Genomic DNA, 27,464 nt, shown 5'->3' with positions numbered 1-27,464 from the left:
AAGTTAGCGATAGCCGACGCTATTTTTCACCGGGGACTAAATTTAGCGCCCAAAATGGTTGCTAATGAATTTTTGCCCCCTGGTGCTTTAATGTACATCTTAAGGCTTTCAATCTTAGACAGCTTAAGTGAGTGGGCAAGAACATGGCAGATGAAATATAATGTGGAGAAGTGTGAAGTTATCCACTTTGGTAGAAAAAATAGAAAAGCAGAATATTTTTTAAATGGTGAGAAACTGGGAAATATTGGTATTCAGAGAGACCTGGGTGTCCTTGTACACGAATCACTGAAAGTTAACATGCAGGTACAGCAAGCAATTAGGAAAGCAAATGGTATGTTAGCCTTCATTACAAAGGGATTGGAGAGAAGAGTAAAAAAGTCTTACTGCAATTATATAGGGCCTTGGTGAGACCACACCTGGAGTACTGTGTGCAGTTTTGGTCTCCTTACCTAAGGAAGGATATACTTGCATTCGAGGGAATGCAACAAAGATTCACTGGACTGATTCCTGGGATGGGGGGATTGTCCTATGAGGAGAGATTGAGTAGACTAGGCCTATATGCACAAGAATTTAGAAGAATGAGAGGTGATCTCATTGAAACGCATAAGGTTCTTAAGGGGCTTGACAGGGTAGATGCAGGGATGATGTTTCCACTGGCTGGGGAGTCTAGAACTAGGGGTCACAGTCTCAGAATAAGAGGTCGCGCATTTAGAACTGAGATGAGGAGAAATTTCTTCACTCAAAGAGATGTGAATTTTTGGAATTCTCTACCCCAGAGAACTGTGGAGGCTCAGTCATTGAGTATATTCAAGACAGCGATCGATAGATTTCTGGACACTAAGGGAATCAAGGGATATGGGAATAGTGCAGGAAAGTGGAATTGAAGGAGAAGATCAGCCACGAACTTAAGGCTAAAGGGATCAAGGGATATGGGGAGAAAGCAGGGACAGGGTACTGAATTTGGATGATCAGCCATGATCTCATTAAATGGCGGAACAGGTTCGAGGGGCCGAATGGCCTACTCCTGCTCCTATCTTCTATGTTTCTATTTCTTATGTTCTTAAAGGCTGCTGGATTATTTTCAAATGCTGTCACCATAAGTTCCTCCTTCCAATTGAGAAGAGAAAACTCCTGAAATAAACATTGTAGCATGGCGCTTCCTCTATGGGTGCAACCTTAACGTTAGACTCAAAAATGTGCCCAATGTCGTGCCCATTTTCCCAATGTCAAATAACAGTTTCAATAGAATAAGCCCAAATTTAAAATGGGCAGAAATCAGCGTAAACAATCGGGACCCAGGACCCACACCACACCAGTATATTTCTTCTTTGAGTCTTAAAATTTAAGTTTCACCTCATTTAACCATCATTCATGCACATCAGGCACAGCCTGCTTAACAACCTGCATTCGGAGAAGCTTTTCATTTTTTAATGTAACATACGTATGCCATAAAGATGCATTTAAAAAACAGAAAATACAGAAAAGGTCTCAGTGAGGATAATTTTAAAAAAACACAAAAAATTGCAATTAAAAAAAGAAAAATTATTTATTTCCTAAAAATCTGGTCGCAATGCTGAGACACTGCCGAACAAGTGCAATTGGAGGATACTCGTATTTGAGAGTTGGAGGTGTGGACAGTTGAGCAGAGATTCATTTGGATGAAGGGTTTAATGGACAGGCGTAAAAGATCAAGGAGACTTGGGCGTATTGTAGTTAGGTGTGCAACTCACTTACTTCCAAAATTCTGCAATTTTTTAAAGCCATGTAATTTGTTTGCGCCCAGATTACGAGTGTATCTGGGCACAAATATGGAGAAAACTCCAGGCCCTAAAATATAAAGCAAAAATGTATTACTATTTTGGTTTACCTTCCCTCCAAGGTGCATCCAAAAATAAACTATAAATAAATGCAAGGCTTTGCTGAATGGGAAACTCCACAATTTTTTTGACCCATTCTCTCTCCTGAAACCATGGTGAGTTATGCTTCCTGAGGTGCCAGCCTGATAACTCACCCACCTCCTTCTCTTCTTAGGCAGTCCCTTGGAACCGAGGATGACTTGCTTCCACATTAAAACTGAGTTCTCAGGTGACTGATGAGTCCAATGCGGGACCTACAGTCTCTGTCACAGGTGGGGCAGACGGTGGTTGAAGGGGCAGGTGGGTTGGGTGCTTGGGTTGACGTGCGCTGCCTGCGCTTGGCTTCAGCTTGCTCCCGGCGAAGAGACTCAAGGTGTTCGGCACCTTCCCGGATGCTTCTCCTCCACTTTGTGCGGTCTTGGGCCAGGGATTCCCAGGTGTTGGTGGGGATGTTACACTTTTTCAAGGAGGCTTTGAGGGTGTCCTTGAAGCGTTTCCTCTGTCTACCTGGGGCTCTCTTGCCGTGCCGTAGCTCCGAGTAGAGCGCTTGTTTTGGGAGTCTCGTATCGGGCATGCGGACAATGTGACCCGTCCATCGGAGCTGATCGAGCATGGTCAAAGCTTCGATGCTGGGGATGTTGGCCTGAGCAAGAACACTGACGTTGGTGCGCCTATCCTGCCAATGGATTTGCAGGATCTTGCGGAGGCAGCGTTGGTGGTACCTCTCCAGTGCTTTGAGGTGCCTGCTATACATGGTCCATGTCTCTGAGGCATACAGCAGGGCGGGTATCACTGCTGCTCTGTAGACCATGAACTTAGTGCCGGGTTTGAGGTCCTGCTCTTCAAACACTCTCTTCCTCAGGCGACCGAAGGCTGCACTGGCACACTGAAGGCGGTGTTGGACCTCGTCGTCGATGTCTGCCCTTGTTGACAGTAGGCTCCCAAGGTATGGAAAGTGGTCCACGTTGTCCAAGGCCTTGTCGTGGATTTTGATAATCGGGGGGCAGTACTGTGTGGCGGGGGCAGGTTGGTAGAGGACCTTTGTCTTACGGATGTTTAGTGTAAGGCCCATGCTCTCGTACGCTTCGGTGAAGGTGTTGACGATGGTTTGGAGTTCGACCTCCGAGTGAGCGCAGACGCAAGCGTCGTCTGCATACTGTAATTCGACGACAGAGGATGGGACGACCTTGGATCTGGACTGGAGGCGACGGAGGTTGAACAGTTTCCCGTTTGATCTGTAAATTAGCTCCACTCCAGCAGGGAGCTTACTGAGGGTGAGATGGAGCATTGCAGCAAGGAAGATCGAGAAGAGCGTTGGTGCGATGACACAGCCTTGCTTTACCCCAGTTCTTACATGAATTGGGTCTGTGGTGGAACCGCTGGTCAGGATCACGGCTTGCATGTCGTCGTGAAGCAGGCAGAGGATGGTGACAAACTTTTGAGGGCAGCTGAATTTGAGGACACTCCATAATCCCTCACGGTTGACAGTGTCGAAGGCCTTTGTGAGATCAAAGAAGGCCATGTACAGCGGTTGGTGCTGTTCCCTGCATTTCTCTTGTAATTGACGTGCGGTGAAGATCATGTCCATTGTGCCCCTTGGTGGGCGGAATCCGCATTGCGACTCTGGGAGGGGCTCTTTGGCCACTGGGAGAAGACGATTGAGGAGGATTCTTGCGATGACTTTCCCTGTGGCACACAGCAGGGAAACTCCTCTGCATTTACCGCAATCGGACTTGTCACCTTTCTTGTGACACCCACCATGGGACGCATCACTTTGAAGCTTGATTCTGTCCTCATTCCATATTCACACTTTGTGGCAAGATTTCCTAGATATCAATCAGGAATGAGAACCCTGGCTGATTTTTCCATCCCTACCCCAGGGGTGCTGAAGTTAATTTTAGCATCCCTGTTACTACCAGGCTTTGATCAAACCTAGGATCATCTGGTTTCTATGGTTCAATTACATGCTGTCTTTACTCATTAAGCTATAATGAACATGATTTATGTTGCTGTTCTTTGATGAAACAGATTTATTTTTCAGAGTATCAGTAAGTATAATAATCCAATTTGGTTAAGCCACTCATGCACTGAAACACTAACAAATAGATTTATCAAGTGTGACCTTTTGATTTGATTTTTTGATGAACACACCTATCATGTTTTGCTGAAAAATCTGTTTTTGGTTGGTCCATAGATCTAGCAGTTCAGTGAGTCTCTCAGCTGTGCTCACCAACAGGCCAAACCAATGAAAAGGTCAATTGTTTTCCATGTACAGTTGTAACTGAAAAGAATCTGCTACATTGCCTGTGAATAATTTCAGTTACTGGTGGATCAATAATTTGACAGCGGTTGTTCTTGCCAGCTATCAGAGTACCCAGTATGGAAACAGAAAACAGATTGAGAAATGTAACAACAGAAAATGCTGGAAAAACTCAGCAGGTCAGGCAACATCCGTGGAGAGAAATTTGAGTTGACGTTTCGGGTTGGACCCTTCTTCAAAACTGGAAAGAAAAGAAACTAGATCGGAGGCAGGGCTGCGATCGGACAAAAGAATAAAAGAAACAAAAGAAGTAAAAGAGATTAGAAGCTAGACGAGATGGTAATAGGCTGGGATTGGGTGTAAAGTGTACTGGCAGGGCAAAAGATAGCTGCCAGGTGTGAGAGAGAAACAAAAGGAAAGGGGGGGGGGGAAAGGAGTGGAACAATTACAAGAGAAAATGAAATGGGGGCCGAGCTTATGATCTGAAATTGTTGAACTCGATATTAAGTCCGGAAGGCTGCAGACTGCCTAATCGGAAGATGAGGTGCTGTTCCTTGAGTTTACGTTGAGCTTCCGTGGAACAATACAAGAGGCCAAGGACGGTGAGGTCCGAGTGGGAATGGAGCGGTGAATTAAAATGACAGGCGACCGGAAGCTCGGGGTCACCCTTACGGACTGAACGGAGGTGTTCCGCAAAGCGGTCACCCAATCTGTATCGGTCACCCAAAATGTAACGTCTTGAATGAGATTCAGCTTAATAATTTCACTACGCATTGAGCAACAGTTCAGCTTTCCAGCTCCACTGGTAAATAGTTGTATTTGTTTATTTGCTTTCCAGTTTTGATGTCATGAAATCTCATTCAAATGCTGGAGCAGCAGTGACCCAACAATTGCTTTTATCCCTGTTATTTGTGTGCTGCATAGATGGGGACACTGTTAACAACAAGGCTTCAATGAATGTAAAAGCTCTTTTAGGTGGAATCATTTGCAGGCAAAGTTGACCTTGATCAATAAACTATTATCTTCAAGTATTGTTATGGCTGTACCCATTCCAGGTGAGTGGTAACTATTCCATCATGCTCCTGACTTGAGCCTTGTAGACGGTGGATAGGCTTTCAGAGGTCAGGCACTAATCACAGAGTACCCAACCTGTTCTTATAGCCATGGTGTTGATACAGCTGGTTAAGTTCAGCTTCTGGTTAATGGTGATCCCCAAGATGTTTATGGTGGGGAATTCAGTGACAGTGATGCCATTGAAGGTCAAGAGGAGATGGCTGAGCTTTCTCATGCTGAAGATTGTAATTATGCAGTCCTTATGTGCTGCAAATGCTACTTGTCACCCAAGCCTGCAATGTTAGCCAGGTCCTACAGGATGCTGGCATGGGCTGCTTAATTATTGGCGTTGCGAATGGAGAGGAACACTGTAAACATCAGTGAACATTCCCTCTTGACCTTATGACACGGGGAAGGTCATTAATGATGCAGTTGAAAATGTTTGGGCCAAGGATGCTTCCCTGAGGAATTCCTGCAGTTATGTTCTGGGGCTGTGATAACTGGCCTCTGATGATCACAATCATCTTCCTTTGTGTCAGGTATGATTCCAGCCATGGAAGGGTTTCCCTTTGAGCTCCATTGACTTCAGTTTTTCTAGAACTCCTTGGTGTCATTCTGCCTTGATGTCAAGGGCAGCTACTCTCACCTCTCCTTTGGCATTCAGTTTAGCATCCATGTTTGGATCAAGACTTTGATGAGATCTAGAGCTGACTTGTTCCAGCTGAACTCAATGAGCATGACTGAGCAGGTTATTGGTGAGTAGATGTCACTTGATTGCACTGTTGATGACTCCTTCCACCACTTTGCTGATAACTAGGAGGAGGCTAATAGGGCAGTAAATGTTAGTTTTATCCTGCTTTTTGTGGATGGGACTTACATGGACATTATTCCACATTGTTGGGTAGATGCCAATGGCAGAGCTGTACTATGGCTTGGCTGGGGGAGCAGCTAGCTCTTGTACACAGGTCTTCAGCATTACAGCTGGGATTTTGTCTGGCCCCATAGCCTTCGCTGTGTCCAGTGTACTCAACTGCTTCTTAATGTCACATGGAGTGCACCAAATTGGCTGGACACTGGTACCTATGTTGGTGGGGACCTCAGGAGGAGGTGCAGTAGAATTGATCAGTCAGTAATTTTGGTTGAAGAGACTTTCAAACACTTCAGCCTAGTCTCTTGCACTCAAGTGCTGGGCTCCACCATGGTTCAGGAAGAGGATATCCATGGAGCCTCCACCTCCTGTTAGTTGCCTGGTTGTACACTACCATTCTTGACTGAATCTGGTAGGGCTATAATCCTTTGCTCTGATCCATTGGTTGTGGGATCACTTAGTTCTGTCTATAGCCTGCATTTGTTGGTGTTTAGCATGCAGGTAGCCCTGTGAAGTAACTTCACTAAGCTCGTACCTCATTCTAAGATATGCCTGGTGTTGCTCCTGGAACACCAGGTTTGGTCTCCCGGCTTGATGGTGATCAAGGAGTGTAGGAGTGACCAGGCATGAAGTTCCAGCTTTTGGTATAATACAATGTTGTTGCTGCTGATGGCCCACAGCACCTCATGCAGGCCCAGTTTTGGATAGCTCAATGGGTCTTCAGACTGTTCCACTTAGCACAGTGGTAGTGTCACACTACATGATAGCAGATATCTTCCTGGTGGAAAGGAGACTATTCTCACAAGGATTGTGTGGTGGTCACTTCCATCAATTCTATTGTGGTCAGACATGTTTGTAACAGGTATCTGTGCTTTTGCTCCCCTCAGAGTTTCCTTCAAGTGATGTGCAACATGAAGGAGTACAGTCGAGGGAGGGACGGTAGGTAGTGATCGGCTATGAGACGTTATGGGGTTCAGAGCCAATGTTGAGGACTCCCAGGGTCACACTCCCCTGACTGTGCATCACTGTGCGTCCCCCTCACCGCTTTTTTTAAAATTCGCTTATGGGATCTGGGCGTCGCTGGCAAGACCAGCATTTATTGCCCATCCCTAGTTGCCCTTAAGAAGGTGGTGGTGAGCTGTCTTCTTGAACCACTGCAGTCCGTGTGGGGAAGGTACTCCCACGGTGCTGTTCGGTAGGGAGTTCCAGGATTTTGACCCAGCGACGATGAAGGATCGGCAATATACTTCTAAGTCAGGATGGTGTGTGACTTGGAGGGGAATTTGGAGGTGGTTGTGTTCCCATGCGCCTGCTGCCTTTGTCCTTCTAGGTGGAAGAAGTCGCGGGTTTGGGAGGTGCTGCCGAAGAAGCCTTGGCGAGTTGCTGCAGTTCATCTTTTGGTGGGTCTATCCTGCCGATAAGACAGGGAGGATGATGAAGGTGCCTGGGAGGTTATCTGATAGATATGAATCTGAGTATAACTATGTCAGGCTGTTGCTTGACTAGTTTGTTGGACAGTTCTCCCTACTTCGGAATCGACCCCTGTAGTGATCAATAACTTGTCATTCTGTGGTGGACACTAGGTGGAGCCGTAGAGCTGTATATAGCTGTATGTATATAAGACTACATTACCCATGAGGCTAGGCTACCCACAAGGCAACAGTCAAGATGGCAGCCTGCACACAGGAGCACACATGCAGCATCTCTACAGATACTGTACCTAGAGAACGTGTACTGAATAAATGACTAGCTAGAAGCTAGCTGTGTTCATAATAAGAATGTCTATTTATTAATGAACATAACATGGTACCAGGGTGGTGAAGATCTGCTGAAAATTGTGAAAAGCGACATGGAGAATTTGAAGCCACCAGAGCGTTTGAATCTCAAGGGAAATGTCGACTACAATTGGCGGACTTTTAAACAACAATTCGAACTCTACATTGCAGTCATCGGATTCGGTACGAAGCCAGATGCAAGGAAGATAGCGTTGCTGCTTACGGTTGCAGGCCCACAGGCGATAGAGGTATTTAATACATTTGTATTTAATCCAGTGGAGAACAGAGAAAAATTAGAAGATGTGCTAAAAAAATTTGATGCACATTGCTCTCCCAAAAAGAATGAGACCTATGAAAGATACATCTTCCGTTCTCGGACACAGCAACAAAATGAGACTTTTGATAGCTTTATAACTGATCTGAAACTGAAAGCACAGACATGTAATTTCTCTGAGCTCAAAGCATCCATGATTCGTGACCAGATTGTGTTTGGTATTCATGATAAAAAAAAGTCAGGGAACGTCTGTTGAGAGAAACCGAACTAAATTTGGAAAATGCGGTGAAAATATGCCAAGCCAGCGAGCTAGCTCGAAAGCACGTGAAGACTTTCAGTGAAATCAATAATGATGCGAATGTAATGAGTGATAATGCTGCTGTCGGTGCTGTGTCCTACAAGGGGAAGAAACGTGGGCAGAACAGAAATGAAAAGCAATCGGAGGATGAAATTTTTAATTGTAAACGCTGTGGTTACAAACACCAGTTAAGACAATGCCCAGCGTTTGGAAAAGTGTGCACAAAGTGTAATGGAAAGAATCACTTTGCCAAACAATGCTTTTCAAAAGTAAAAACGACGAAAGGGCAACGAGTTAATGTGATTGAGGACACTGATTTAAGTGAGACACTTTTTGTAGGAATGGTGTCATGTGACGATATCAAAAAAGATACAGAAAATGTGCAGCCCTCAGAAATAGACAATGCTGAACATAAAGTTAATGCAGTAAAAGAGGACAAATGGATGATCCCACTGCAGATAAATGGAGCATTAGTTACATTGAAACTGGACACTGGGGCAAAAGCAAACTTAATCAGTATGAGTGATATTAACAATATGAAAGAAAAGCCCAAAATACAGAAAAAGTCAGTACTACTGAAGGACTATAATGGACAGAAAATAGATAGCTTAGGTGTATGCAGACTCAAAGTGATAGTCAAAGACAAAGTGCATCATCTCATGTTTTCTGCTGTGGCTGAAAGACTTGATTCGATACTAGGTGACAAAGCTTGTGAAGACTTAGAACTGGTCAAGAGAGTCTACTGTATAAACTGTGCCATAAGCAGACCAGATGACTCAGGTGATGAAGCAGAGAGCCCATCAAGGATGAAAAGGCCAAAGGGTATCCATGTCTTCAAAAAGCCTAGTTTCTCCAAGAAGAAAGAAAAAGACTTTAAGGTCAAAGAGAAGCCAAAGGAAGAAAAGCACAAAGAGGAAAAACACAAGGAGAAAAAGTCCAAAGATATAACCGCAGCAGATGTTGTTAAGCAGTGGAAAGAGAAAAAGAAAAAGAAGAAGCCTGCACCAGAGCAGAAAGCAGTTCCGGTGGATACTCCTTCTTCCCTCAGGCCAATCTTTGGTGTTCCATTAGCCGAGGCTGCTGAGAGGACTATGCTGTATGATGGGATCCAGCTGCCAGCAGTTTTTCGAGAGTGCATTGACTACATTGAGAGTTATGGCATGAAGAGTGAAGGAAACACTGAAACCCTCTCCAAGCAAAGATCGCAAGGAGACCTCGATCTATACAAGAGCAGATTGATGACAATGCCGCAACTGCATCTTGTCATTCACCGCCAGAACAATCTCATGAAGACACATCAGACTTACCCGTGTTGAGAAGATCCACACGTGAAGTAAAAAAGCCTGATAGACTTAATCTTTGAGTACAATGTAAAGCTTTGAAAATGTGTTGACTGTTTTGAAAATGTTTATGTTTATAGAGCACTAACAAAAGTGTTACTGATATTATCTTTATTGTTTTCTTGAAAGTTGATTGATATTGATTTTGTTGAACCTCAAAGAAAGGAGGATGTCGTGATCAATAACATGTCATTCTGTGGTGGACACTAGGTGGAGCCGTACAGCTGTATATAGCTGTATGTATATAATAAGACTACATTACCCATGAGGCTAGGCTACCCACAAGGCAACAGTCAAGATGGCAGCCTGCACACAGGAGCACACATGCAGCATCTCTACAGATACTGTACCTAGAGAACGTGTACTGAATAAATGACTAGCTAGAAGCTAGCTGTATTCATAATAAGAATGTCTATTTATTAATGAACATAACAACCCCCCGATGTTAGTGAGGAAAACTTTGCAGCATCGACTAGGCTGAGATTGCCGTAATCTTAATCTGAGAGGATGTCTGTGTTGTTAGCAAAAGGCCAATAATTTTTTTCTTGTTGAAAATTGTAGTTATTGTTAACAACTAGGCCACTTAAGAGCATTAACAGTCAACCACATAGTGTGGGACTGGAGTCACGACTGGGTAGGGATGGCAAGCTCCCTTCCCTAAAGGACATTTGTGAATCAGTTAGACTTTTAAGACAATCGGAAGCTTTCTCACAAATTACCAAATATAATAAATTCAATTTCACAATTTGCAATGGTGGATTTGATCTTGCAGCCTCTGGGTTGCTAATCCAGTGCTATAACTACTCGGCTACTGTATGTCATAGTATATAATGGGTTAACAACTAGCTTCACTCACAGAAGAATATTCCAGCTCATTTTGTTGCAATTGTTGCAAACTTTATTTGTTGTTGTTATTAGGTAATTGAATGAGGGAGAGGCTAAGCCATTCAATTCAAGTATAGGTGTGTGATTCAATCAAATATATGTTAGATTGACAGCACTTTTTGAATTGAATGGAGAGTTATTGAAATTCTGCTTGGTCCAAGCCACCTGTCTTTTTCAAATTTGTGAATCAATCTATAGCTTTCAAAGATGGTCTTTCTGGAACCTCCAAAGGGAGATAGTCAAACCAGATAGCTTCTATCATTGGTGATGAAAGAAAAAAGAACCACTATGCAAGAAAATTATTTGTGTCCTAATTTAGCACAGGAGCTGCAACTTAATTATTTTCTAATAAATGAGGAGCTAGCAAAGCTAACTATTGTAAAGAATACACTGACTTATTCTGTTACTGCTTACACTAAACTTTATCTAAAGCAATTGAAGTCTAAAACAAGGCCGAGTGTAGTGTTAGCCTACCACTGACTGAAGAAAAGGAGAATTGTGAGAAAGAACAAGATAGACCCAGTAGCTGAAATAATCTGAAAAGTGTTTTCTTCTTGTTACCTGGGCACACTAGGAATTTTATCTAGATAACAGGGCAAGTGGAAATACTTTCTGGGATGTAGAGAGCTAGGGCTCAATTGTGCAAGTAGTCTGAAACACAGAAGTCAAAAATATTGAGTTAAAAAAAGTAAAAGAAACCCCAAAATGTAGTGGTGAGATCAATTTTACACTTCCACCTAGGTTTAGGTGATCATCATGGAATGCATTTTGCTTGTTGACTAGGAATGAAAATTTCCCTCACGGTGCTTAATATTTCTAGCTGGATCTATGGTGCATCTGCTAAAAATAACTTATTTTGCAGCTGATTATATCCTGTTCTTATTAGAAATTAATTTTTGAGCATATTTGCCAACTTTGAGCAGCAGGAAAATTTTAGATTCAATCAAATAGCTTCTTCTAATTTGGTTACGATGTCTTAAACAGCTATAATGGAGGTATGACTTGGGAACATAATCTGTGAATTAAGATGTGATAAATTAAACAGAAGAAATTACCAAGAACACTATGTTTTGACTGTCAGTAGTCTATGAGTTAATTATATCATTGGAGGCAAAAGCTATCTCATATTAAAACAGGCATCTTCTAGTCATACTGAAAACGCATTTGTTTTTTTTTCTTCCTTTCCTCCTTGCCAGTTTTATCTCCTCCCCTTCTGAAGGTATAGACTCCTTATTGGTGCCAAATGGCCGAAGTACCTCACCCAAGTAGCCATTATTCACAAGCGAGCCTTGATAGGGTATTCACCAAGACAAGTCTGATGCTGTCCTCTGTTGACATCTACGTATTCGCACTTCCAGAAGAGGCCACTGGGTAGAGATCATGAGTAGTAACCCTTACCAATTTTCACCCCTCAAGACCCAGAAGCACTTAGGCCAATAAAGCACTCCAGCACTGCCCCATCAGAGATCCACTAACTCAGCACAGATTTGGGATTAAACCTAGGTTACTTTTTATTTATATATATTTTAATTATTTTGTGTTCAGGAAGGAGCAAAAAGGACAAGGTGACCACACACAAATATTAAACAGCATATATTATAAATAGCAGGTTGTGAGTAATACCAAGACTGTAATCGAATCCTGTTTTGATGGTTATAAACCAGTCAAATTTTACTTGCATGGTTTATGCTGTCTGAACCTCTGTTATATTTTTGTATTCCCAGATATTTATTATTCTCTCTTTAATAATTCTTTGTAAATGAAGTGACTTGGAACAGCCCTCATTATAAAACTTGTGAGACCACATTAAGTTTAGGTCATCATGAGCCAATCTGAGCATAATTTGGAGAAATGGGCCTCAAGTCATTTGAACTGAACTAATTAAAATATATTTTAGACTACTATAATTCTAGTGCTATAATTAGATTCAAGATTATTGAAGCAGCTTTAAGTGTTATTTGATGAAGCAGTTGGTTATAATGATATTCCAGTTTGATTGCCACCATGCTACCATTTTTCATTCTCTGGGACTAAATGAAACAGGGTGAAGAGTGATATAGATATTGACAGAACCAGTTCATTGTTCCAGAATAAATTTCCACAAATTTAATGCATATCTTCACACTAGCATCTTGAAAAATCTCATCTTCTCAAAATGCCATTTGCTGAAATCTCTCTTATTAAACACATTGTAATATTCTTCTGACCTCACCTACTATTGCTGTTGAAAATGAAGTGTCAAAAACTTCTCAAAATGATTAAATCATTATTTCACCTGAGTTAACCAAAAGAATGAAACAGATTTGATGTAGAGATAGGACAAAATGTTACCTGGTGTGTCAATCATCTGAAAGTAATAGAAATTCCAACTGCTTAAAATACAAATGCTTTTTTTTTAAGATTTGTTTTGAAAAAGTATATGAATTTTTATTGACACATCCACTGGGTATGGATGTATGAATTTTCTGTGAGAAACTGTGAATATATTTATCTGCTCAGTTCTACAATAACACACGTTATTTTATCCTAAAGTTATTGGTTTAGTTAAAATTTACTGGTCAAAGCATCACCGCCGATCAAATTTGATGCAGACTAGCAACAACTAGCTTTTGAATTGATTAAGTGATTTTTTTTTCAGGTTGGTGGACATAAAATTCACAACAAGAAGATACCAAAATAATTAGAAATAAAAGTAAATCTGAAGGGAAATGAAAAGTGGAAGTAATGAACAATTATAGAAGAAATTGCAGAGATAAGGAAGAATAAGGTGGTACAGAGCAAAGACCAAAGATCGACAGCAGGGCCCTAATGACAGAATGGAGAGAGATGATGAGGAAAAAATAGTGTAAATCTAGGGAGTAGCAGAGTCTGGCAAGCAAATTTCAGATTTAATCCATGATTAGGGTTTATCATTTTAAAAATAAAATGTGTGTTCATCTTGAAATTCACTTCCACTTAGAGCCAGTGATAACTGTCAATTGAAAAGATAATAACATCCAGCACTAATTGATCAACTACTTGAATTGCACAATTGTTGTCCCCCACACAGTGTGCTGAGAGGTTGAATATTTTGCAACTAATGCACAACTGAGGAATCAGAGAGAGTCCTTTCGACACATGATCTGCAAATACATCCGAAAGACCAGCCATCCTTTTTAGGTCCCCAATTTGCAACCTGGCTTGTATGGATAAGTCAATTCAATCATGTCAAGCCAACAACATATTAAATGTCAGCAGTGCAGTAAATTTTAGTAGTCTTGTTAATAATGTGCTGGTTCTAAGTACATAATGTGTCATTCATATTTTAACATTTTGTGCTGTTGCTCTTCAGCTGTCTTCTCAAGTACAGTTTTACTTTATCACAGCACCATAACTGATAGTCTTGACATTAGGGGAAATATATGCTATAGGTACTTTAATGAAGGTTAAGTACTTTCCCATCAAGATAGGCTGAGGTCCTATGCATTTTAATTGCCACTACATGTATTGGTCGCACCTTTCTCACTGTCCCACATGCTGGTTTTGTCAGCGAGATCATTTTTTGCTGCTACAATGCCATCTCTAAACAGGCATCAACATCAGCTTTTCTGTTAAAAAGTCCAGCCGTGGGAACTTAGTGAGAAATGTTTCACATGCTTAACAAGGCAGCACCATTAATACAGTTAGTTCTGACTCCATTAACACTGATGCACCAACCTACTACACCTTAAATATACACTTATCACATGTGTTCGCGCTAACAGAAGAGGAAATTAGCCCCTATAAGGGGAGCCTTATCATCTTGTTAGAAGACGAAATAGGAGCAGAAACTAGGAGTTTACTTTTCTTACAAATACCACTGTAATCTGACAACTGTAATAATGAAACGTTAACTCTGTTTTTCTCTCTCCACAGATGCTGCCTGACCTGCTAAGTATTTCCAGCATTTTCTGTTTGTTTTTCAGATTTCCAGCACCCACAGTATTTTGCCTCTGTAACTATAATTCCAGTACATTTTAGACACCTCTTCTCTGGGTTATTAAGAGGACAATAAATATAGGAATCATGAACAGGGGGGGCACAACCTTAAAATTAGAGCTAGGCCATTTAGGAGTGAAATCAAGACATACTTTTTCATAAACAGGTAGTAGAAATTTGGAACTCTTCCTCCACAAGACTGTGAATGCTGGGTCAATTGAAATTTTTAAGACCGAGATCATCAGATTTTTTTTGTTAGGTAAGGGTATCAAAGGACATGGAGCAAAGGTGAGTAAATGGAGTTGAGGTGCAGATCAGCCATGATCTGACTGAATGGGGGAACAGGCTCAAGGGGTGAATGTCCTACTCCTGTTTCTATGAAAGCAGGCCATAGAGTCCCTTCCCATTTGATTTAATCAGGTAATAGCATCCGCAGCAATGAAAAATCGTCTTACACGCCTGATTGAGAATGGAAACAGCGTGGAGTAGCCAAATGAAGAGACTTAATTTGACCAACAAAATAATAAAACACGCAGTGTAGAAAAACATACTGAAACATTCAAAGCATGATGTCTCTAAAGGTGTGAGAAAGTATCTTTGAGCTCCTGCCGCTCTGTGAAAAGGGTTTTCCCCTGATTGGGCCTGCTAAGCCTGCCCTGCGAGGATTCCAGCCAATTAAAAGGAAGTGGGTCTAATGATGTCATTTGATGGTGCATCATCAGCCGGTTTCCTTAAAAGGGCCATGTCCAAATTGATCTTGACATTTGTGCTGTCAGTGTTCTACAGCATTGAGGTGCTGCAAACACTGACAATCACTGCACAGAGGTGCAGGGCTGCACCCAGGTCCTCCCATGACTCACTCCATATGCTTAAGGAGGAAGTCACAGCATACATGGAGATTCTCTTCCCTTCCCATGGGCGGAAGAGACCCTCCCAGGAAATCAACGCAACCTGCTTGCACATTGCACAGGAGGGCAGAAGCAGGGAAGTCATCAGGAGGATCAGGCTGTAGTGGTGCAAACCTTTGAATGATCTGAGCAGATCACGGAAACATTACTGCCAAGCCACACTCAACCTCATCCTGCTGTGCCACTCATCACATCCACATGACTCTGCCTTCCCTACCCTACTCCTACACATCCTTACTCACACCAACTTACCTTGCACCTCCAGCCATCCCTCTCTATCTACATATCACTTCCCCATCTCTCTAGACACCCCTCACACTCACCCTCATCCTACTGCAAGCATATGAACTAACACACAAGCGTAGGCACTTGAGTGTTTTAGCCAATGTTCATGTGAAGTTTCTATTAATGTGTTGTCAAACATTGAAATCTATGTTTTCAAGACTTTACCTTACTGGTCAGATCTGTGCTCACCTTTGGAAGTGTCTTAGTGAGTTGCAGTGAATGGTGAGTCATAACGATACCCCCGCAATGGTGAGGAGTGTGAAAGGAATAGCTTGGGCATTATAGGGATGCTTTATGGTGCTGGTGTGGAATGGTGTCAACCTGGTGCATCATGTGGCAGCCAAATCTGGCCATGGTGAGGCCATCGCTGGCCTCCCGGGTAGCAATGTTATCAAGTGCTAATGCCCTGTGTCCTCTGCAGCATCAGGTGATTGCGGGGAAGGTTGGTATTGTTGTTGGTGTGCCTGGTGATGTTGGTGTCAGGGCTGATCGTGGAGGGATTCAGAGGACCACGGTGAGGTTTTTCAAGGGCACCGATATTGCTGGAATAGATGGCAGCTGAAGTTGAGATGACAGAAGCGATCCATCAATGATGAGAGAGCTTGCTCCAAGGAGGTGACAATGGATAGAGTTTACTCCAAACACTTCCAAACTGCATAAAGCTCAAAAGTGTCTTCCAACTCCTGAAGGCTCAAGCTTCTGACATTGGAAAGTGAACAGCTGTGAAATGGAAGCTTTCATACCACTTTTGCAGCTGTCACCTATTCACTGCAATGGGGAGACATAGCGAACCCGACCTACTTAGCCGACATGATCTCTGAACGGCGTGAAACCCATTAAAAAAGTGAGAAAATAGAAATAGGCTGGCAAAATAGAAATTAACAAGCATTTAACTATCTTAAATGCCTCCTCTGCATTCTTGGTGTCGGGTCTGTACTGAAATCGCAGACCCAAAACTTTGGAAACTTACATGGAGGCGGGTTTGGAGCGGGCTCCCAACCCGCCGTCAATCTTTTCAATTTTGACAGCGGACCCCACTCCAAACCCACACTCTGAGTGCCAACAAAATTCAGCCCATAATCTATGTTGACACTTCTATCTTGAATTAAATGGACTGATTTTGCAAAGACATTTTTTGGATGGGAAAACTGCTTTATCATGTACTTGTAATATGCCGAGAATAATGTTTTTCATTTTGTACTGCAGTCCTTAAAAAAAAAACCACAATACTTTAGAAAATACATGTCAGCAATTTTGGAGCTTATTGAATATTTTCTGCCAAAATCAACATATTATTTTATCTTGACTTGAAAAACATGGTTAAATATTTTAAATGCATACATTAGAGTAGCACAAAGACGTCCTCTTAAAAAAAAAACTGTGGAAACTCCAGCAGGGCTGAAATTGACACAGCCAGAAAGGTTAAACTATCATCGTGCCTTTCTTTGGAAAATGACCAGTGTAGTAATATGCTGAAACAGCATCGTATATTGGTCTCGCCTGCAAACAATAGTAAAAGGTGCAAATAAAGCTTTGTAGGAGCTTAACCTCAATTTATCAACTTTCAAACTAATTTGTCAGCTGTTGCAGTGCCTGACATTGGAGCTGCTACTCATCGGCGCTACAACAGAGTCTCAGCTGGGTAAATTAGAGGAGAGCTGACAGGCAAGATAAAATGGGTAAGATGGCTGAATGATCTTGAAAATGGATGTCACCACAATAAAATAAACTTGTACACATATTGTGCCTTTCACGATCACAGGACATCGCAAACTGCTTCGCAGCAATGAACTACTTTTGAAATGTATCAGGAGAACTCCCCAACTCCTCTTCAAATAGTGCCTTGGAATCTTTTAAGTCTATATGAGAAAACAAATGGGGCCTATGCTAATATCTCATCTGAAAGACAGCGCCTCGGATAGTACAGCACGACCTCAGTACTGCACTGGAGTGCCAGCCGAGATTATGTGCTCAAGTCACTGGAATGGGGTTTGAACCCACAATCTTCTAACTCTAGAGGCGAGAATGCTACAAGGCTGATGTATCAATTTACATATCATGGTCTAGGCAGAATCAATGATAGAAAATTCATGGAGTTTGTAAAATAAAGCAGTAACTAATCCTGGGCCTTAATTGTTTCTGCAATGCTTTGAAGTTGGAAAGAGTCCATGGGCTCGATTTTATTAACGGAGGCGGGTTGAGGGCGGGCCCGCTGCTCGGCAGCTTTCGGACCCACACCCGGCTGCTGCCTCCCAGCACTTCCAATTTTGGCTTCATTGGCCTCGTTACAGCCGACGTGCGGGTCCCTCCAGGCAATTGCTTGCAGGATGTCAGTTTCTCGCGTCTGATGACGCGTTGTTTGTTTGAAAATTTAAAGGGGCCATGTCCCCATTGCATACAAATGTCATTGGGATGGCTTGGTGCTTTATTATCTTGAAAGGGGAGTTGACAGCGTCTATTCTGAGCAAAATTTAATGAATGATATTGCTGGTCATATTATTCCAGAAAGAGATTAATGAATCTTTTGATATATGATTTTATTATCTGACTATGAAATGAGAAAGATGCCAGATGTGTTCCAATCATTTGCTTAGTAATATTAATGTTTTTTTCTCTTAAAGGTGCTGAGAGCTGCAGGAATGGCAGCCCCAAAAACTAAGGCTGCACTCATGTTCAATGAGGGCACCTTCCATGCTCTTGTTGAGGGAGTTAGAGGACGTCAGGAGCTCTTCTTCCCTGGAAACGGAAGGAGGAGGCCTCCTCAGCAAACCAAGGCAGCTTGGCTGCAAACTGCTGAGGAGGCGAGCTCAAGATATGTGTGCAGATGCACATGGGTTTAGTGTCAAAAGGTTTAATGATCTGCTGAGATCACCTAAAGTTCTCGGACATGGAAGTTCAAGAGTGAGGGCTCAGGGCGATTTCCATGTAGAATGATGACGGTGACACTGAGTGCAAACCACCGTTTATTGGACAGATGATGCCTGGGGTTTGAGACTGTCGGACTTATATTCATCTCCATGTGCCAGCCTCCTGTGGTTGAAGTGTTAGCTTACGTGAATCTGGCATGGCTGAGTGCATCCCTTGCCTGACGGCCATCAATGTGGTCGCCTGCTGCTGGATTGGCCACATCCAGCCCTGCAAGGTGTCACTCCCCGTCCTCCTACTCATCCTCCTCCTCCTCCTCGTCCTCTTCCTCATCCAAGGAGGCTGTGTGCTGAGCCACTTGTTCATCCAGCAGCACTAAACTGCGCTGCTCTTCCTCCAAATCTGACGACTAGGATGAGAGGATGTAAATGGTTCCCAGCCCATTGTTATAGATTTCAGTTGAGGCAATAAGCTTGCAAGCGCACACTCAAAGTGGCCTGATTTATTCCAATCCATTCAAACAGCAGATGTGTGTCAGCTTGACCAGTCACAAGGTCAGTAGATTTGCAAAATCTTATCCCAAACCTCCAACAACAAAGTTGTTGCATTTGAATGCCAGCCATGTTACAGGAATGCTTTTAAAGTTCTGCATCAATAATGACTACAGATCATGTCCTCCACCAACTCGTCTCCTTGCAGCAGGACTGTTTCTGACAAGACGGGAAATAGGAGCCAGAGGCACGAAAATGGGAAACCTCTGTCAAAATAGGATTATCAAGACAGTTAACAGGCTCTTACTGCCTTAACTACCTGTCCCACAGGTTGGAGTCGGGTCAGTTTGGGAGTAACTGAACAGACACTCACGAAAATCGCATGGGGGCGGGATGGAGGTGGGTTGGGTGTCTTTTTTTTAATTCATTGATGGGATGTGGGCGTCGCTGGCTAGGCCTGCATTTAGTGCCCATCCCTAATTGCCCTTGAGAAGATGGTGGTGAGCTGTCTTCTTGAACCGCTGCAGTCCATATGGTGTAGGTACACCCACAATGCTGTTAGGAAGGGAGTTCCAGGATTTTGGCCCAGCGACAGTGAAGGAACGGCGATACAGGTCCAAGTCAGGATGGTGTGTGGCTTGGAGGGGAACTTGTAGGTGGTGATGTTCCCATGCGTCTGCTGCCCTTGTCCTTCTAAGTGGTAGAAGTCGCGGGTTTGGAAGGTGCTGTTGAAGGAGCTTTGGCGAGTTGCTGCAGTGCATCTTGTAGATGGTACACACTGCAGCCACAGTGCGCCGGTGGTGGAGGGAGTGAATGTTGAAGGTGGTGGATGGAATACCAATCAAGCGGGCTACTTTATCCTGAATGGTGTCGAGCTTCTTGAGTGTTGTTGGAGCTGCACTCATCCAGGCAAGTGGAGAGTATTCCATCACACTCCTGACTTGTGCCTTGTAGATGGTGGACAGGCTTTGGGGAGTCAGGAGGTGAGACACTCGCCGCAGAATTCCCAGCCTCTGGCCTGCTCTTGTAGCCATAGTATTTATATGGCTGGTCCAGTTCAGTTTCTGATCAATGGTAACCCCCAGGATGTTGATAATGGGGGATTCAGCGATGGTAATGCCATTGAATGTCAAGGGGAGATGGTTAGAGTCTCGCTTGTTGGAGATGGTCATTGCCTGGCACTTGTGTGGTGCGAATGTTACTTGCCACTTGTCAGCCCAAGTCTGAATGTTGTCCAGGTCTTGCTGCATATGGACACGGACTGCGTCAGTATCTGACGAGTCTCGAATGGTGCTGAACAGTGTGCAATCATCAGCGAACATCCCCACTTCTGACCTTATGATGGAGGGAAGGTCTGAAGCCATTTTTTCCAATTTTCGCAGCTGACCCACCTCCAAACCCGCCTCCTCAGGGCTATTAAAATCGAGCCCCATAGTTTAACCCAATTTTTTTTTAAAAAGCTAACAAGGCAATGTCTTGCACTTCCCATAAAGAGAAAGAATCTGCTGGGATGCTCATGCATCTCAATATTTCCTGATTTTTCACGAGATGGGTTATAAACAGATGAAATTTGATACTTTATAACATGGTTAGGTATAGAGGTATCAGATATCTACTCGTATACACAGTCAAGCTTTGCCTTTCATGGGTGGTTAAAATTAAACACTCTATTTTGTGAAATTAGAAAATGTATTTGGAAATACTTCAAATATTTAACCAATGCCCCTTTGAAAGCTATTACTAAATCTCCTTTCACCACCCTTTCAGGCAGTGCATTCCAGATCATAACAACTCGCTGCATAAACATTTATTCACTCATGTCACCTCTGGTTCTTTTGCCAATTACCTTAAATCTGTGTCCGCTGGTTACCGACCCTGCTTCCACTGGAAATAATTTCTCCGTATTTACCCTATCAAAACGCTTCATGATTTTGAGCACCTCTATTAGATCTTCCCTTAACTTTCTCTGCTCTAAAGAGAACAACCCCAACTTCTCTAGTTTCCAATTAACTGAAGCCCTGCATCCCTGGTGCTATTCTAGTAAATCGCCTCTGCACCATTTCTAAGGCCTTGCTATCCTTCCTAAAATGTGGTGCCCAGAATTGAACACAATACTCCAGCTGGGCCTAACCAGTGATTTAACAAGGTTTTATATAACTTCCTTGCTTTTGTACTCTATGCCTCTGTTTATGAAGCAAAGGATTCCATATGCTTTTTTAAAAAAAAAACGGCACTCTCGAATTATCCTACCACCTTCAAAGATTCATGTACGTACATCCCCAGGTCTCTCTGTTCTGCACCTCCTTTAAAATACTATTTAGTTTATATTGCCTCTCCTCATTCTTCCTACCAAAAAGCATCACTTCACACTTCTCTCTGTTACATGTCATCTGCCATGTGTCTGCCTATTTCACCAGTCTATGTCCTTCTGAAGTCTGTTACTATCCTACTCATTTTTTACGACATTTCCGAGTTTCGTGTCATCTACAAACTTCTAAATTATGCCACCTAAACCCAAGTCCAGGTCATTAAAATATATCAAAAAGAGCAGTGGTCCTAATACTAACACCCCGGGGAATACCACTGTATACGCCCCTCCAGTCTGAAAAACAACCTTTCACCACGACTCTCTGCCCCTTAGCCAATTTTGTATCCACGCAGCCATTGCTCCTTCAATCCCATAGGCTTCAATTTTGCTAACAAGTCTATTATGTGGAACTTTACCAAATGCCTTTTGAAAGTCCATATACACAACATCAACCGCACTACCCCCATCAACCCTCTCCGTTACTTCAAAGAACTCAATCAAGTTAGTCAAACGCAATTTGCCTTTAACAAATCCATGCTGGCTTTCATTTATTAACCCATATATTTCCAATTTCCAATTAATTTTGTCCCAGATTAGTGTCTCTGAAAGTTTCTGCATCACCGACATTAGGCTGGTTTATCCCTCACCCCATTTTTGAACAGGGGTGTAGCATTTGCAATCCTCCAGTCCTCTGGCACCATTCCCAAATCTAAGCAGGATTGGAAGATTATGGCCAGAGCCTCTGCAATTTCCACCCTTACTTCCCTTAACAACCTAGGATGCATCCCATCTGGACCAGGTGACTTTTCTACTTTGAGCACTGCCAACCTTTTATCTATTTATCCTCTTTATCCATTTTTATCCTATACAATTTCTCTACTACCTCCTCCTTTACTGTGACTTGCTCACATTAGAACATGTGACTCGAAGTTAATTCTAAAATAGTTAATTAACTGGTTATTAAGAGAGATGGGAAAAATCTCAATGACCACCGTTAACCTTTGGTGATTTTACCATAGACCCTGGATTTGAAGGGATTACACTCTATTGTGGAATGTATTAAATTAGTCTAACTATTGGAATAAGGGATTTTTAAATTTGGGACCTAGATTCTTGAAGATTCTCCTTACTTACAGGCAAGATTAAGGAGGCCAGTTGAAGGCAACTGTTCATTATTCTCCAATGCTTTCTTTATATTATGGAACTATTTCTGTATTTGTACTGGTGTGCATCTTGCCAAATCTGCCCTGTTTATACTGCGGAGTGGATTTGACAATAATGGAACTTGAACCTGGTGAACCCTTCTTATCTTTGCTGTTGGAGGCACCCTATGAAAATGCTTCCTGAAGAGGGTTTCAGTGCCTTCAAAATACAATGGCAATGGATCATTTATGTCCGAGAGATGTCTCTTGCTTGTCTTAGACAACTCTGTAATGTAAAGTGGGTATTAGTGTTCACAGTTAATAATTCTAACAACAGACTCTGATCAAAAGCTACTTCACAGCAGCTTTTAAATGGACTATGATTATTTCTGATCACTATGCAATTAGAAAACATCCCTGGAGCCTGCATGAGCTCCATGTTAAACTGCCTCAGAGGATGTCGATGTAATCTACCAAAATAGTATCATGGAAAGTGAGCAGGATAAATGACCCAATAAATCAAATCAGAAGAGACACCTAAAGAGGGACCCGATAGAAGGAAGGGACTTGTTCTAACATTTTCATCAAAAAATTGAAAGGTTGGCGGTCCATGCTAGAATTCTATAGGGAAGATGATGTAAATGATGGCGATTTCTTCAGAGTTCTCCTGCTGTGACTTCGGCAGAAAACCTTCAGAATCAGTGTAAATGGCCATTATCGTTGTTTCTCTGGGTTTCCAGCGATCTCCTGCTGAAGTTATGGCAGGGGATCGGGAAAACGCGCATGAAAATTGCAAGCATCCATTTGTAACTCCCCAGGAAAAATAATCAAATCCTGGAGATTTCCATAATATTTATGTTCCAATCACAAATGATCCAACGATTCACAATGAGAGAAGCTTCAATGAAATTAGGAGAAAAATTTAATTAGGTTCAAGGTTATTTCTTTAGTAGATGCTCTGGGATTAGGGAAAACCCATCTAAATCATGGATAGTCACACTTTCAGATCAACAAGAAGCTTGGTCTTCCAAATATATGAAGTGCGCTGGAACTAACAAACATTCTCTGAAGCTCACAGTGCATATTTCTGGGCTGTTTACATCCTTGTGTTCAGGATTCTTTGGCTATTTTTCCACCAAAAAGACTTGAACTTGAGCAGTTTATAACGTGTATTTTGAAAAACACGCTAGAAAATTAGTCAAGCAGCAGCAGACTAAGGGGGGAATCTCTGCCCTGGTCAGGGAGTTTGTGCTTTTACATTATGTGCCCACCGAAGTGGGCTACCATAGTGTGGGTCTTTATTTTTGTAATAGTAAGTGAACAGAAATGATTCTGATCATACCAAGTGTCTTTTGTCAGACCTGTAGGCTTTGCCTACTGTGAAGTAAAGCAGCTTAAAAATCATAGGTGAACATTGTCTCGCCTGGTGTTAACTCAGTTTGCCTTCAGAGAGATTGAAGTATACCTGTTTAAGATGTAGACATCCAGTACAGAACACGAGGGAGATTCATTGTTACAGTCCTGGATCCCACTACCGCACCAGTAGACGTAGGACAGTGGGACTCAACTTCCATAAAAAGCAGGCACTCAGACCCTCAAGAGGGCACTGACAACACTGAACACAAGATATCCATGGCAAACACAAACGCCTAACACTCAGTAGCTAATGAAAGCATTGTCTACTATTAGCCCAGGTGCCCAATCATATAGAAGTAGATGAAGTTAAAACTTAACAAACACAATTCTCTCTCACTTTGTAAAGCAAGAAACATAAAAGTCTATCATTAAAAAAATATGTTCCAGTACAAATAGCGTCTTGCTTTGGGACACCTGGAAAACATACTTCAAGCTTTATTTTGCTTCTAAAATGAAAAAAAACAAAATATAAAGCAAACAGAAACAATTAAGATGAAACAAAAGCTCCTGAGAAACAATTTGCCTCTAATAACGACCTCCTGACTCTAAAATCACCTCACTAAGTTAGGAAGAGACCATGCACTCTTATCTAATGCAACAGAACTGGCCTCATTCTGCTGAAGACAAAGGTGCTGATACAGCAGACTAACTCCAAGTAAATTTACTTCAGAAAAGTAAGGCTAAAGTGCTTATCAATACTGAAATAAATAAGCAATCTTTTACCCTGACCCAGCAGAAATAAATGCAGTTTTTGCTTCTTTCAATACAAAACTAAATTTGTTGAAACGCTACCCATGAACCCCCACCATAGATCTATTTATTTGAATTCTCTAGAGCTTGATGCTAATGATGAACCTATGTTCACCTTGGAGGAAATTCTTGGGAGAAATACAATCTTTAATATGCCTCTAGGCAAGTCAATGGATCTGAATAGTTCTCCTCTGGACTCCAATGCCAAGAATTATTAAAGATGTGCTCTTAGGAGCCTTTGGATAAATACTAAAGGTTTCAAAGACTTATGGAATTAAAAATAATTCACCATTTCTAAAGTGGGCCTTCCCCTCCATGTATACATAAGACTAACCTATGAAAGGATGCATATTGGTAGTGATACGAGACAGAATCAGGGACATTACTGCATGTATTCTAGAACTGTACTAGTCAAACATACAGAGAACCTTCTCCAAAATACTTGGCTGTCTCTTCCTAATGGTGCTTCCAGGGCATTTAGAAATACTTTCATCCAAACGTAAAGAGGAATGGATTCCACTTATAACTTTGCTTGTTACAGTTAAAAGAATAATTCTGAGACACTGAAAATCCCTGAATGCACCATTAGTAGATGAATGGAGGAATTTTGGGGCCCATAGTTATCAAAATGATTGTTTAAATAACTATTCGAAAATGAGGCGTTATTCTTTGACGAATGTGATTGAAATAATCCTATCTGTCCTTGAAGATGCATAATTAAGAGCTAAATTTACACACCAATTTTGATGTAAATTCATTGAAGATTTCTTAAGTTACAAGCATGATACTGAAAAGCAAATCACAATAATATGGTGAGATCATGGGAGAAAAGGAAACCATAAAAACAGCTCTGATTGTACAATTTCATCATTAAGTTGTCTGATTGATGAATTCATTAAACCTAACTGCCAGTTTTAAGACAGAGTAGCAGAGTCAGGTGGGTGAGGAAAAAATAAAATAGGAGCCAGTGAGTGAAGGCACAAAATGTGGCGAGGGAGATGCCAGAGTCTGGTCTGCTCAGAATCACTTTTCTTATCTTGCTTCTGTAAGGTCCATGGCAGCATTTCTATAGCTCATTCACAAGTATGACACGGTACAAAACAATTCCAATCAGTTAAGTCTGCGTAACTACTCACTGATGTCAATTTCATCGGTATCATTACTATAATAATCCTCGTTTTGTCTCAAATACTGCTACACGGAAATCTCAGCAAAAGGAGGACATGCTCAATGAAGAAATGTGTGGCAGCCTGCCCTCAGTAGTAACTATAACATCAACATTTTCTTGGTTCTAAGACAAACAAGTTATGAAGAAAAAAATGTAATCTTGCAATAGGTATATACTTCGGGGCATCCTTTGTGGCTTGTAGAGTATTTGTGGCAGCACTATGTGTAGATGATACACGTGGGACAATGAAGATGGTGCTTAAACAGTATAACAGTTTTACATTTTAATATAATGCTCATATCAATTAATATTTCCTCCTCATAGCAGAAATACTTACATTCTAAGGAGGCCCTTGTAAAATGGTCTGGTGAAAAAGGCATCGAGCAGATACTGATGGATAAGAGCAAGGCCAAGGATTCGACCACTGAACCTGAACCTAAAACAGGAACAGGTAGACAACTTTTAGATAGTGGCAAATTATACATCACAATAGTGTTTTGTTTTGTTAAAATGCCTTTTCACAGGTTTGAGACTGCTTACTCATAGACTAGCAATATACAGTCTGTTATACTGGCTATACCAACAACTTGCATTTATATAGCGGCCGTGCCTAGGCCCTAAACCTCTCTGTCCTCCTTTAAGATGCTCCACTCAATTGATCACATTTTGTATTAGTGTAAATTACTGAAACTTTGTTAAAATATTTTGAAGGGTATCGTTTTGACAACTCCTGCTGACTTTTATCTATCAAGTTTATGGTTCAATTACAATAGAATCCTTCAGAACAAATGTTGAACTCTGAAGGATTTGTATTACAGTGGATCCACCTAAGGTCAGTTCTGGTAACATCAAACAGTGCACAACTTAGACGTTTCCATGAGCAACACCACTTCCAGTCCCTGTAATGTAAACAGATGTTATGTGAAGATAGCATATCTTTTACGATAAAGAAGTGGGTTATTAGTCACCACACTGAATGTAGCTAGAAAATCTCTCTTTTTCAAAATCACAGCAGTATTAAACATTGTAACTCCTTTTGCTTTTCTTACAAGCTATTTTTAACAATGGTAAACATGTTGAAGACCAGAAATAAATGGAGGCTGGCGGTCCTGCATTGACTGTGGAGATGGGCCACTGCTGGTGGCAGTAGCTTCAAGAATAACGACATTGCCTCTGAAAAACAGTGATCACATCCTCATAGAGGCAGGTGGTGGGTTTCATGAAGATTGTTGGCCTGCTGTTAGAATTTGGCAACATTTCTATAGATGGCAGAAAAGTTAGGGCAGCAGTATCCTCAAGGCATCATGAAGTAATGCAAATGCGGTCGGTAACCGTGATGGTGGCAGTATCACTGCAGAGACAACATGTTCTGAGATTGTGGATAGCAGTAAGATCCTGATGGTAGCAGCGTAATGGGTGGAGTTTTCCACCCTTTACGCCGCTTCTTGCCTTCAGATATTTGGCCCACTAATGTAAATCAATTAGGTGATATCAAACTTGGGCTTCAAAAGCCTATAAATAAGAAAGGCCATTAGGACGAAGTACCAAGGGTCTATTGCCTCCAT

At 41.9% G+C, this 27,464-nt stretch overlaps 1 protein-coding gene across 6 annotated transcripts in view; it reads right to left on the bottom strand.

The window, feature by feature from the left end:
- LOC147120218 (E3 ubiquitin-protein ligase HECW2-like) overlaps positions 1-27,464 on the bottom strand; it is a 424,776-nt gene that overhangs the window by 29,725 nt on the left and 367,587 nt on the right. For all 6 annotated transcript variants that reach the window (XM_085985833.1, XM_085985831.1, XM_085985828.1 and 3 more), the window contains one exon: positions 26,237-26,335. In XM_085985833.1, the coding sequence (XP_085841959.1) occupies positions 26,237-26,335 (99 nt within the window). The remainder of the gene's footprint in view (positions 1-26,236; positions 26,336-27,464) is intronic.

This window comes from Somniosus microcephalus, chromosome 4, assembly GCF_052327205.1.
Source record: "Somniosus microcephalus isolate GS21.2 chromosome 4, FLI_Smic_1.0, whole genome shotgun sequence".
Taxonomy (NCBI): Eukaryota; Metazoa; Chordata; class Chondrichthyes; order Squaliformes; family Somniosidae; genus Somniosus; species Somniosus microcephalus.
Note: the sequence above shows the minus strand (reverse complement) of the source record. Positions and strands in the feature narration are given on the sequence as shown.